At 39.6% G+C, this 13,759-nt stretch overlaps 1 protein-coding gene across 1 annotated transcript in view; it reads left to right on the top strand.

Moving 5' to 3' along the window:
* HYDIN (HYDIN axonemal central pair apparatus protein) overlaps window positions 1-13,759 on the top strand; it is a 448,650-nt gene that overhangs the window by 116,273 nt on the left and 318,618 nt on the right. Inside the window, exons 7-8 of the mRNA XM_081216141.1 lie at window positions 1,287-1,486; window positions 10,634-10,758. Coding sequence (XP_081072267.1) covers window positions 1,287-1,486; window positions 10,634-10,758 — 325 coding nt within the window. The remainder of the gene's footprint in view (window positions 1-1,286; window positions 1,487-10,633; window positions 10,759-13,759) is intronic.

Genomic DNA, 13,759 nt, shown 5'->3' with positions numbered 1-13,759 from the left:
TGGCTGTGCGTGGGCTTCTCATTGTTGTGGCTTCTCTTGTTGTGGATCATGGGCTTTAGGAACGCGGGCTTCAGTAGTTGTGGCACGTGGGCTCAGTAGTTGTGGCGCACGGGCTTCGTTGCTCCACGGCATGTGGGATCTTCCCGGACCAGGGCTCAAACCTGTGTCCCCTGCATTGGCAGGCGGATTCTTAACCACTGAGCCACCAGGGAAGCCCCCTGAGCCTATTCTTGAGGAGACCGTAATGCTTTCCTTTCACATTTAGGTTTGCTTGTTGGTGATGGTTTACTTTTAACTTTTTCTTTGTTGCATTGAGGATGAGACTTCCATTTGCCTATCTTTTGAGAGGAGATAAAGGGTGACTTAATTCAGCATTTCTGTTGCATTTAGACTCAATATTGGGGACGATGGATGCCTAGGGCCTCAGCATTTTTGTTTGGAATGGTCAGTAATGGCTTTGCACAAGAGGTGAGGTTTAAAATGGGCTTTGAATAAGTTAGCTATTGTTGCATAATGACAGACCACTCCCAAATTCAATTATGGATATTATGGCTCACAAGACTATGGTTTAGCTAATCTTGACTGGGCCCACTCATGAGTTGTGTAGGCAACTCTGCTTAACTTGGCTGGGCTCTCTCACATATGTGGGGCAGTAGGCTGGTCTAGCATGGGACATCTGGGCTCCCATCCTGCCGTAGGCTAGACCAGGCTTGTTTACATGGCAGAGTTTCAAGAGCAAGAATGGAAATGCCCAAAGCTTCTTGAGGCCTTAGCTTGGAACTGGCGTGCATAACTTCTGCCACCTTCCATTGGTCAAAGCACAGGGTAAAGAAATAGACTCCACTCATGATGGAGAAGCTGCACAGTCATATTTCAAAGAGTGTGGTCATAGAGAGACCATTATTTGGAGCTCTCAGTCTAACACATGGCTTGAAGGATAAGTAGGTAGGGTTTAGAAGGAGGACGTGAAGTTACTGGTGTGAACCTCCTCTGATCTAAAGAAGAATGAGCCTCAACTGTCCCGCATTCCACCTCCCTAGTATCCGGGAAACACAAGAAGCATAAGCTTCTCTATTGGCTTGTAGGTTTTAATACTTGAACTGTTCTCTTTTTCTTAGAAAAGAGTATCTTGTTGAAGGTACATCCATAATTGTCTTGAGAATGTTTCATAGAATATATATATATTAAGTTGTTTTGCAAGATGCTTGGCATACAGCCATGTTTCTTGCAGTTACCTTGGTCATGTTGGTGTTTCCACAAGTAATGATTGTACCCTTCTCTTGTAGGATTATGCCCATATGTTGACCTGTGTCACTGAAAGAGAAAAGTTTATTGTGCCCATCAAAGCTAGAGGTGCACGAGCCATCCTAGATTTTCCTGACAAGCTGAATTTTTCTACTTGCCCTGTCAAATACAGCACTCAGAAGATTCTGCTGGTACGAAACATTGGCAACAAAGATGCTGTGTTTCACATCAAAACTCATAGGTATGCATTCCTACAGCTTTTGTTTTTGATTGATAACTAAATCTAGTCAGCACATGTAGTTTCCTAGAATAGCAGTCAAGATGCAACTGCTTATTACAGTCTTCACTTGCAAGGACGGGAAACCTCAATGATGTGGGGCAGACTTCTTCATCCCATGAGGAACCCAAAATTCAAGGTTACCTGTTCGGGTATGGGTGGTTTTCTGAAATGCTGGATAAGAGACTTTCTATTTAGCATAGCAAATGGCTCATGGGAATATATTAATAAACATATTTGTTGTGACTGAGACTTTTATAACTGGCTGTATTAGTTTTCTACTCCTATTGTAATAAATTACCACAAACTTCATGGCTTAAAACAACACAAATTCATTATCCGACATTTCAGTAGATCAGAATCCTCACTGGGCTAAAATCCCAGTGTTGGCCGAGCTGTGTTCTTTTCTGGAGGCTTGATGGGAGGATCCATTTCTTTGCCTTATCCAGCTTTAGAGGCCACCCACAATCTTCTTATCTGAAAAATGGGGGAAAGTAGCCACCTTATGGGGTTGTTGTGAGGAATAGATGAATTAATAAACATAAACTGCTGGTATATAGCAAGTACTGTATAGTGAGTGTTTCTTCTTTTATTGTTTCTTTAAATGACCTACTGCCAGTGTGGTGGGCAGAATAATGGCTTCTCAAATATGTGCATGTCCTAATCCCCTGAACCTGTAAATGTGTAGTATTACATAACAAAGGGGACTAGGGTTGTAGATGTAATTAAGGTTGTTAATCAGCTGACCTTAAAATGGGCAGATTATCCTGGATTATCTGGGTGGGCCAAGTGTAATCACAAACATCTTTAAAAATACAAGGAGGCAGAAGAAGAGTTTGGAGTGATGAGATATGAGAAGAACTCAACCTGCTATTGCTGGCTTTGCAGATGAGAAAGCTGAGCAATAGAGAGGTTGTATAACTTGCTCAAGAGCACATAGCTAGTAAGTGAAGCTGTTTGATTTTAATCTGATAATTTATGGTGTAGCTATAGTGTAGTAGACATTATGGGACAATATAAATATTATGGGACAATCCTTGCCCTCAATGATCTCTCTTATAAGATGGGGAAGAATGGTTGTTATGGGACATGAAGATGCTGGCTGATTAGCAGGGCCATAACAAGAATGGCCAGCTTGGGAACACAGGAGACAGAAGGTCAAGTTCTTTTTCTATGACTTTTTAAAAATAAGACATATTGAGCTGGATCATTTTCATAAGGGCTTTATCTGTGGAATCCTTTGCTAGTTTAAGGACAATCTCTAGTTTAAGGACACATCTCTCCAGTAAGGATTAGCATTTACTTCTGCCTGGTTCCCAAAGGTTAGACTACATAGACTGCCTCTCTGGTAATTTCTTGGCTTAAGGGTTCCTGGACTGATCATGCATATCTAAACCCTAAACTGGTAGAATACACATGTCCAAAGTATGAATTCCCTAGAGAATCCTTGTTTCCCTCATTCAAAACCATGATAGACATCTTTCCTTGTGCTAATGGGAGAATGTTTTGGTAACCTTTGAAGTTTCCCAGGTTTATATGGGGATTTTGTTACCAGTGCCCTGACTTAACCATCCCAAGACCTTGTATCCTGCTGCTCTTAGCAGGGCTGTTAAAACCCAGGCTTCAAAGGCTCAGTGGCTTATTGCTCTGGTTCTTATTTCCTCTTGTTTTTGAATCCTGTGGATTCCCCCCCCCCTTTTTTTTTTGCACGCTCAGCTACACATTTATGTAAGTTATATTTTATCCAGACTTTCTAGGTATTTTCTGGTGGAAGAGTTTTCGGGTTACTTGGTCTGCCATATTGTAGGTAGCAGGGATGCCATAATGTGGGTTGAGGCACATCCCTCAGGAGGGAATTTGTGTTTATTCTTACATGTGTCCCAGGAGCATCACTAGCTCTAAACCATTTCATGTAGATTCAAGTTTCTGTTTGGTATCATTTTTTCCTGGCTGAAAAACTACTTTAATATTTCTTATAGCACAGATCTAGTGGATATTATCTCAGTTTTTGTCTACTTGAAAAAATATTTTGCCTTCATTTTTTGAAAAATTTTTTCTCTACAGTATAGAATTCTGAAATGGCAGTTATATATACATTTTTTTTTTTAGTACTTTAAAGATGTCACTTCATTGTCTTTTGGCTTACATTTTTCTAATGAGAAGTCTGCTGTAATTCCTAGCTTTGTTCTTCTGTAGGTAATTATGTCTTTTTCTTGGGCTGCCTTCAAGATTTTGTCTTTATATTTGGTTTTTAGCAGTTTGAATGTGATGTGTCTAGATGTGGATTTTGTTTTTGGTTGTTTTTTGGTTTAAGGATCTTATTTTGCTTTTATTTGGTTTTCGTTTCAATCCTGCATGAAGTTCTCTGAGCTTATTGGATCTGTCATTATTTTTGGAAAACATCAGCCATTATCTCTTCAAATATTTCTTTTCTCCATCCTCTCTCACCATTTCTTCTGCTTGTAGGAATGTTCTGTGTGACACAGGTGAAATACTCTGCACATGTCTTGTCTTCTTTAGGGGCAGGGGATTGTCCATTTTTGTTTGCCCTGCAATCTCAGCTCTCTAACGGGTTTGAGAAAAATTGTGATTTTGTTGTTTACCTGTTTTTTTTGTTGTTGTTGTTAGGGTAAAAGAAACACTCTTTTCAGCTCTCTACATCCTGGGTGGAAGCAGGACTCTGACCCACTTTAGGTAAATCAACCGTCAGAGGCAAAGGAAAAATTCTTTTGAAAATCAGTGTCTCCTGACATTGTCAAAGTGCTTATAAAGGCTTTGTTTGTCATTTCGTGGTGAGACTCATATTTTGATTGAAGGGAAGAGAGCAAGTTGTTCAACTGGCTCACCATGACTTAGAAAGAATCAATCTCTTTTGGTTAAAAAAAAAAAAAAGAACTTTCATAACCACCATCCATAATACACATTAAAAACTTCCTGTGACATTGGTATTGTTCCAGTGAAAAAGAGAGTCCACCTAAGGTGGAAAAACAAGCACAGGCAGCTCATCTTCCTGAACTGTTTGGCTGAATCTTAAAAACTAATGGGCAATACATTCATGTAAAGTGAAACAAAATCACAGATTTAATAGTGTGAAGTTGCAGGAAAAGATCTAAAACTTTTATATCCATGTAACTGTGAATGTGAATCATCTTTTCCCAATGTAGAAACACTTCTAAGGTAAAATGGTGAGCTAACTCAAGGACTAGCCAGCAATCATAATGACATTAGAAACTCTAGTCCAACATTCCCATTTTACAGATGAAAGAAGTAAGGTCTGAGAAGGTAAATTACTTAGCCAAGTTCCCCCAGTAAGTTAATAGCAAAACTTGGATTAAAACAAAACATGGACCAGTTCTGGCCTTGTCTACCTCAAGATCCATTCCTTGCCCTTCCCAGGCTTTGCTCAGTATCTATGTTGGGCTGTGTTAGCCCCTCTAGCCTCCACGACCTGCTGGATTCCACCTGGGTTTGACCAGTGGGGGGCACTAGAAGGAGGTTGGAGAGCAGGAAGAAGTCAGAGTATTTCTCTTCCTCCCTCTCTAACTTCAGTAGCGTCCCCAGCAAGCAGCTGTATCTCCTCTGTGGTTCTAGCTCCTGTCAGACAGACCTGCCATGGTTCCAACTTCTGCCAGGTCCCCAGGATCTGCTAATACTTCCTCCTCTCCTTTTGTCTCCAGCCCAGTGGTGGAAATGGCTTACTGCTATTACCAGTCCCTGAGCTATCTCACCATCTTAAGTTGGGCTTTTCATAGCTTTCATCTTCTGTGTAACCAAGTCTTTCAATTAAATTTCCTGTTTATTTTTGTTTTCCTGTTTAGACTCTGCACAAAATGGTACTTTTATGTTCTTTCCACAAAATGCATGTATTACAACCATGATGTCAATTCTGTGAGCTACCTCAAATCCTTCCAGTAAATCCCTTTTCTGTCTAAGTTAGCCAGAATTGGTTTCTATTGTTTGCAACTGAAAACCCTAACGACTACAATGAGAAAGAATGCAGTTGAATTTGTGGTCACATTTTATTGAATCAGAATGTCTGGGGGGATCCCCTGACGAGTATCCATTCTGAAAAATGCACAGGTGATTGTGTTGCCCAGACAGGGCTGAGGACCACTCTTTCATTGACAACATGATTGTCAATAGACATAGTGGAGCAGTATATGTAGTTTGATAATTTGGAGTTAAAAACATCGGGTCTATACTCTTGGTCTTGCTGCTTTTATAGTCATTATACAGTTAGAAATAATATCTCACAGGAAATTGTTTAAAAAACAAATCATATTCTTTTCATTTAAATAATGATTTAATTAATGGTAAAGTTTATAAGTGGTCAGGTTCATACAAATTATAAAAAATAAAACTTTTTGCGTCTGTTGCTCCCATTAGAATATGACCTTCTCAAATGCAAGGATTGTATCTCTTTTCATTTGTATGTCCCCAGCATCTAGCAAAGTGTCTAGAATAAATAAGTGCTCAATAAATGTTTATAGGATGCCCAACCAACAATATATCACAACAGCAGAGCTACAACTATAAACCTCTACAATAATTTAAAATAAAAAAACATGCTCCAAGTACTATAAAAGAGGCATAGTGTTTTTTACACTAATAAAAGGAGCCTCAATGTGCTATAAAGTATACAGAGAACATAAACAATTACTCTTCATCTTTATTACAGATTTGACCTAAAACTCGAGTAGGTACCAGAATAACTTTGACTATTAAAGTAGGATTAATTTTGGAAGGTGAAATAGAAAGAATTAAGGAGCACTTTCAAAATCTAAAATCTCAATTTAGGAATCAGTTAATAAGAAAGATTATCTGAAGGAAAAATACAAATTTTATATTCAATGTTTAGTATAATAGAACCAGTATTTAGTCTTCTGCTAAAATTTTTTTTTGCGGTACGCGGGCCTCTCACTGCTGTGGCCTCTCCCCTTGCGGAGCACAGGCTCCGGACACACAGGCCCAGCGGCCATGGCTCACGGGCCCAGCCGCTCCGCGGCATGTGGGATCCTCCCGGACCGGGGCACGAACCCGTGTCCGCTGCATCGGCAGGCAGACTCTCAACCACTGTGCCACCAGGGAAGCCCTCTGCTAAAATATTGAATCATTTGAATGGAATAGTTTTAGTTCTTAAGAGCAGTTCATAGTGGATTGAACAAGAACTCAAAATCTTTCTTGTGGCTCACGATTTTACACAAACCCGAGTTCCCTCCCTAATCAAGTATTTGGTATTAATAAGAATTAATTAATAATAATAATAATATCAAAACCAGACATTCTGGTAGACAGAGGCATATTTATACCCTGGAGGAACAGCACCTTTTACCTCTCTGTAAGATCATTTTCTGGTACTTGGTATTCTCTAGCCTTTTCAGCCTGTCTGCCTCTAGTAAAATGAATACACAATCAAATTATAGACAATGTTTAAGCACCAGAACTTAACACACTCTATCCAACTAATGTCTGATTTATAGAGAAAACTTAGGCATCTCTAAGTAGCAATGGCTATCCCAGGTGATTTTCTAACCACTGAAGAAGTTTAGTGTAATATAAACCCAACAATTAACACAAAAGGGAAGAATCTGTTACCACTGTATGGAATTAGGATTTCTGGAGGTCCTAAGAAGAGTCCCTTTGTCCATAGAAAATTAGCTTACGTTCTGTAATGTAATACTATCCAATTCATTTCAAAACTGTTATTTTACTACTAAGAAATGTTTGGAAAAAAAAAATGAAAGCACAGTGTAGGGAGAAAAACATTAGGAACTGAGGAAGCGGAGGTAGAAGAGAATGTTACAATGCTGTTCCCAAAGCCAGGAAACTGGGGCCAGTTCTCAATTCTTCAGATTCTTCCTGAGGCCATAAGGAAGAAAAGAACTTTAAAGACGGTGAGACTCACCTTCATCTCCCATCAAGCAGAGATGTTTGAGATACCAAAAGTCTGCTCCTTTTCTGTTCTACCAAGTTGTTATAAAGATTAAGTAAAGATTAGAGATATTTTTAATTTCCCTTTAAAAGTTGATTATAATTCAACTTAACAGCTTCTTTTGAGAGGCTCCTATGAGTAAAGAGCTATGCATGGGGTAGTAAGAGACACAAAGATGAATCTAACCAGGTGGCTACCCCATTCAGGGATGGTTTGGGGAGACAGAAAAAACTTGAAGGCAGACTTCCATCCCTGCTCTACCACTACCTAGCTGGGTAGCTTTGGGCCAGTTGCCTGCCCTTTTAGAGCATCTGCTTTCTCATATCTAAAATGCAAATAACAAGACCTACTTTCTCAAGATTTTGTGAGGATTAAAAGACTTGATATATGTAAAGTGCCTACTGTAGTACCCAGCATAGAGTATGTGCTAATGAAATTTTGTTTGCTTTCTCTTTCCTTTCATCTCAAGAGTCTCTAGCTATTGGGAGAGACAGGAATGAAAACTTATTATTGTACAAGGTGAGCTAAAGTAAGAAGTAAAAATAAAGTTATAGGGCTTCCCTGGTGGCTCAGTGGTTGAGAGTCCGCCTGCCGATGCAGGGGACATGGGTTCGTGCCCTGGTCTGGGAGGATCCCACATGCCGCGGAGCGGCTAGGCCCATGAGCCATGACCGCTGAGCCTGTGTGTCCGGAGCCTGTGCTCTGCAATGGGAGAGGCCACAACAGTGAGAGGCCCATGTACCACAAAAAAAAAATAAATAAATAAAAATAAAAAAAATAAAGTTATAGCCTCTGAGAGGAAGGAGACATTATTAATAAGAGAGAGAATCAGGAAAGGTTCTATTTAAAAGGTAACTTTGAGTCTAGGCTATGATGGGTGACTTTGGAAGGAGTATGACATGGAAAACAGTGAATGTTCCTATCTGACCCAAGCAGTTCTGGAATGTCTATGTAGGGGGCACTGTCTGGTTGGAAGGAAGAGGAGGTGCAGTGCTGGGGAAGGTTATGGGTGTAGAGACTAAAGCCCTCCCATCCCGTCCCACCCTAGTCTGACATGGAATGTGACAGGTGTATAATGTATTTGGACAGATGTATCTGTTTCATGAGAAGGCCAAGACTAGTTGGGAGTAGATTGTGTGGGACCTCAAATGTCGAGGACTTTGAACTTTATTACATAGATTATGGGGGCCACTGAAGGTGTTTGAACAAGAGATTGATGTGTTATGTCCTGTATGTGATTTTTTACAATGTCTCTAGAGCAGTGTGAAGGCTTGAGAGGAGGATGATAACAACCTGAACTCACCTGAATACCCAAGATCATCCTCCGGCTGCCAATGAGGGAGATAACAATAGCACTAACAAAAATAATAATAAACATTTGTTTAGCATTTCCTACATGCCAGACATTATTCTACACACTTTACCTCTATCATCTCCTTTAATCCTCACTACAACCCTGTGAAATAGGTGCTGTCTTTATCCTCATTTTACAGATGAGGAAACTGAATGTTCAGTGACTTACCCAAGCTCGTGGCTGATCTGGGTTTTGAACTTATTCAGTTGGCTCCAGGCTAGTAACTACTACCTCATGGTGCCCCTACAACAGTGCCTGGAGTTCATTGGAGGTTCGGTGCTGAAGGTGTGGGAAAAGGACAGATGAAGGAATGGGAAAGTAGTGAAAGGAGAGGGCAATCCAAATAGAGGGCACCAGAGAAAATAAACAATTGCCCGTGGTAGGAAGCACTCGAGGTCCTGCAGTGATAATTTCAGTTACCACCAAGTGCTACCCATGCTGTAAGCTCCGAACCCTCATAGAAGAAAGGTTAGGTTTTCTGAAATTAAGTTCATTATCTAAGGGAAGGTTTAAGGACTGAAGACTAAAAACAGTTGCGATAGAAGTAAATAATCAGAAACAGCTTAGCCTGCCAGATACATTGTCCAACACATTACTTTGAAAAACTGGCAATTTAAAGAAGTGAAATGGACCATGAAAATAATTAAAAGGGCTGGGTTTCCTGTTTAGAAGGAAGAGCTCTGTAAGTTATTTAAGGTACTTCATGAGATCAGATCCAGCTTCTCTCTTACTCTTCCTTTCCAGGACAATTAAAGTCAACTGTTTCCTCTTCCCAGATCCACCCTACCTCCCCATAAGGTCTGCATGCCCAAATTCTATTTTCAAGACACAGATGTCCCCAGTTTGCCTTTCCAAATGCTCTCCACCCTTCTTCAGCTTACTCTCACCCAGGAGGCTAACCTATATGGCAGAGGTTAATAGGCTCCCATGCCTTTGGCTTCTGGTTGGGTTCAGCCAGTGGGAGTCCCAGCAGGCAATCAGGCAAAGGATGTGAGGTCAAGACACTTTTCCCCCTAGTGTCTTATGTGTGAGGACTCCTGGGCTGACTGTCTCTCTTAACTAAAGCCCTTTGAGCCTCATAAGGCAGCCTTCTCTTAGGACTCTGGTGGGTTTCAAAACCACTCCTTCTCCTTGGCTCTTTGGGCCTAGAGGTGGTAACAGTTCTACTGTGAACAACCCCGGGCAATTGCATCATCTCTTGTAGTTTCCCTACACCCCTTCCCCCCTTTTAAAAAGACCCTTTGTTAGACTGCCCTCACCTTATCCTCATGTGATTGTGTGATCATTTTCCTCTTGAGACTCTGGTATGTTTTTCCGTCATAAAACCCTCTCTTCGCTGAACTCTCGCAAAACTTGATTTTTATCCCTTTGAAGGTACTGTTCTTTTGCAAATTACAGTATTTGCGTACATGTTATAAGTCTGTCCTTTACTGGAATCACTCAGTGAATGTTAAAAGAAAGGCTAAATGGCAAGGATACAAACAAGAATATTATGCATCATTTAAGTTTTTCTTACATTTGTTGTTCTATAACTGTTATTTTAATATTAATACTAAAGTTCTTTCACATTAAGGGGAAAGTATACTTCTGAATCACTGAATTGTGGTGTCCGGTCTGTGTTGTCTGCAGAACTGGAACTCACGTCTCCTCTCCCCTTCCCCCTCCCACTAGTCGGGAATGTGTTTTTTTGTTTTTTTTTTTTTTTTTAATTGGAGTATAATTGCTTTACAATGTTGCATTAGTTTCTGCTGTACAAGGAAGTGAATCAGCTATATGTGTACATGTAGGAATGTGTTCTGATGATGTGTCTCCATGTGTGTTGCAGGCCCTTCTCTATAGAGCCATCTGTTGCAACTCTTAATGTAGGAGAGTCCATGCAACTGGAAGTGGATTTTGAGCCACAAACCGTGGGCAATCACAGCGAAAAGCTTATTGTGTATTACGACACAGGTATGTATTATTCTTTGTTAAAAGTTCTACATTTTAAGAAAGGTCAGATGGAAAACATGATGAGGCAAAACAGGAAATGGTTATTTTGGCTGCATTAGAGTAAGCTAAGATCCACAAGGTAAAGAACTAAAGACTGAATGCCTCCAGCAGAAATGATGCTGAGCCACATATAAATCCCACCTACCAGTTTTTCCTGTGCTTGAAAGCCTGAGAAATATAGGGCTCAGAAGGAATGGAAGAAACCCATACCCAGAAGTTACACTGGTAGATTGAGATTATTTATATGTAAATGGAAACTTGAAGGTAACATAATAACACATGGGTTTCCCATTTACTGCTGCATTTGTCTAACATTTAAAAAATACAAACCCGAGTTCAGAATGTTCTTGTGTGTGTCCTCTAACTGGGTGTAAGATCCGGTTACTTTAATCCTTAGAATATGCAAATGTCTTACTTAAACCTAGGACTTTGTCTATTGCTGCTAGCATTTTCTTGAAGGCCCCACCCAGGATAGTAATGAAAATTCACTTATTGTTTTTTCAAATATTTAATCTATGGTCATGTAGACTGCATGTATGTTATGCAAGTCTCTGAAGTTGGTTTTCAAATTAATATTTATCACTACTATTTATTATTTCATGATTTTTCTCATTTCCTTCTCACTTCTTTTTTACCCATTTGTGTTGATTGACCCAGATTGTCTGCATCAGAAGGGCACTGTAGGGAGAAAACAGAAGTGCACAGTCAGGGAAAAAGCAACAAATGATACCTAGGTCATAGTTCAGAGTTGCTGAGTTTGTGGATGCTTATCTGAGCAGGATCCATCAAGCCCTTGCATAAGGACGTGTGGTTAAGTGGTCCTGGCTCCACACTGCCCAGCATAACAACAATTCATAATCAGTGGCACAATCTATATTTATCTTTTAGTGTTGTCCACAATTCACTGGCTGTTAGTAAGAAAAACCTAACCTGGACTAGCTTAAGCAAAAGGGGGAAGTTTTGGCCCATGTAACCCAACAGTGGAAGATTAAAAGCACAGTACATAACCCACCAGGGATGTCAGTTTTTCAAAGTAGTGCCATTTTACACACCCACCAGCAAAGCTTGGGAGTTCCAGTTGCTTCACACCCTCTCCTACCCATAGTGTTGTATTGTTCATTTTAGGTATACTGGTTGTATAAAGTGATGTCTTCTAGTGGTTTTAATTTTTATTTCTCTAATAATTAATGATGTTGAACACCTTTTCATGTGCTTGCTGGCTTTTCATATATCTTTTTAAATTAAGTGTTGAAGTCTTCTCATTTTTGAGTTATTTTTCCTTTTATCATTAATTTGTAAGAGTACTTTACAACTTGTTATTCTGAATACTAGTCACTTGTCAAGTATATGTGTTGTTAATTTTCTCTACCAGTCTGTAGATTGCCTTTTCATTTCCTTAATGACATTTCTTGATGAGCTGACATTTTTAATTTTTATGAAATCTGTATTATCATCTTTTTTAAATGCAATAACTTTTTAAATTTTATTTATTTTTGGCTGCATTGGGTCTTTGTTGCTGCATGTGGGCTTCCTCTAGTTGTGGCGAGCGGGGGCTGGCTTCTCATTGCAGTGGCTTCTCTTGTTGCAGAGCACGGACTCTAGGCACGTGGGCTTCAGTAGTTGTGGCATGCGGGCTCAGTAGCTGTGGCACGCGGGCTCAGTAGTTGTGGCGCACGGGCTTAGTTGCCCCGCGGCATGTGGGATCTTCCCGGACCAAGGCTCAAACCTGTGTCCCCTGCATTGGCAGGTGGATTCTTAACCACTGCATCACCAGGGAAGCCCTTTTTTCTTTCAAGATTAATGCTTTTTGCCTTCTTGCTAAGAAATCTTTGCCTTTTCCAAGATCATGAATATGTTCTCCTGTGTTTACTTTTAGAAGGGCAGTAGTTTTAGCTGCTAGTTTAAGTTAATGATTTGTCTTTGATTTCATTTTTCCATATGTGTCAGGTGCGGACCATGTTTCTTTTTTTTTTTCTCCATGTGGGTTATTGACTCGTCTCCATTCTTTTATCTTATTCTGGAATTCCAACTACTTTATTATTCTATTACTTACTCTACTATTAGTCTGTTATTTATTACTTTTAACCTCTATTTTATGTTTTCCATTTTTTTGTAGACTTCTCTGGATACTTTCTTCCTATCCATTGTCCCATTCAATAATTCCCTCTTCAGTGAAGACTCACCTGCTGAGTTTTAATTTTTCGATTATTATAATTATTTTAATTTCTGAAAGTTTTATTTGGTTCTTGTCAAATCTGATTGCTGTCTACTCTTTTATTTTTCATATTTCCCTTTTATTTCTTAAATATATTAAACATATTTATATTGTGTACGTGGTAATTCAAACATATTAAGTCTGCTCATCTATTTATTTATTTTGCTGTGTGCTGTTTCTTATGGTTTTTCAATCATGGTATCTGTAGAGGAAAAATGTCTTTTTCCTCTACCCATTTAGGTTTTTAAGATGGGGCCCCTGTAACAAAAGACAGATTAACAAGAGAAGAACATAAAAATTTATTTAATGTAAGTTTTACATGATATGGGAAGCTTCATAAGGAAATGAAGATCTGAAGAAGTAGTAAAATCTGAATTCCTTTATGCTGGTTCAATGAAGGATGGAGAGTTGTGGGAAAATGTGATAGGACAAAAAAATGACATGAGCTAAGGGTAGCAAACAGTAAGGCCTGTTTATTCAGGCTCCTCTTGATGTCCCTCTATATTTGAAGATACACATGCTTCTTTCTACCTGGTCTTGCAGGGCACCTCTCACGTGGCGGATCTGTGACCTGCTTCAGGGGAAGTTAAGAAAATCCCTCTTGCACCTGCCATTTCTTATGTTCCTTCAGCTTGAAATATTTAATATGCCAAGGTGCCATATTTTGTGGTAGTGCGTTCTGAACCCCATCATTATCTTATGCCTCTTTGTGTTTTGTAGTTTCTGGATTTAGCATCGTTACTTTGG

This window comes from Mesoplodon bidens (genome assembly GCF_964165515.1).
Source record: "Mesoplodon bidens genome assembly, chromosome: 18".
Lineage (NCBI taxonomy): Eukaryota > Metazoa > Chordata > Mammalia > Artiodactyla > Ziphiidae > Mesoplodon > Mesoplodon bidens.
The sequence above is the reverse complement of the archived record's forward strand: the minus strand, read 5'-3'. Positions and strand labels throughout refer to the sequence as shown.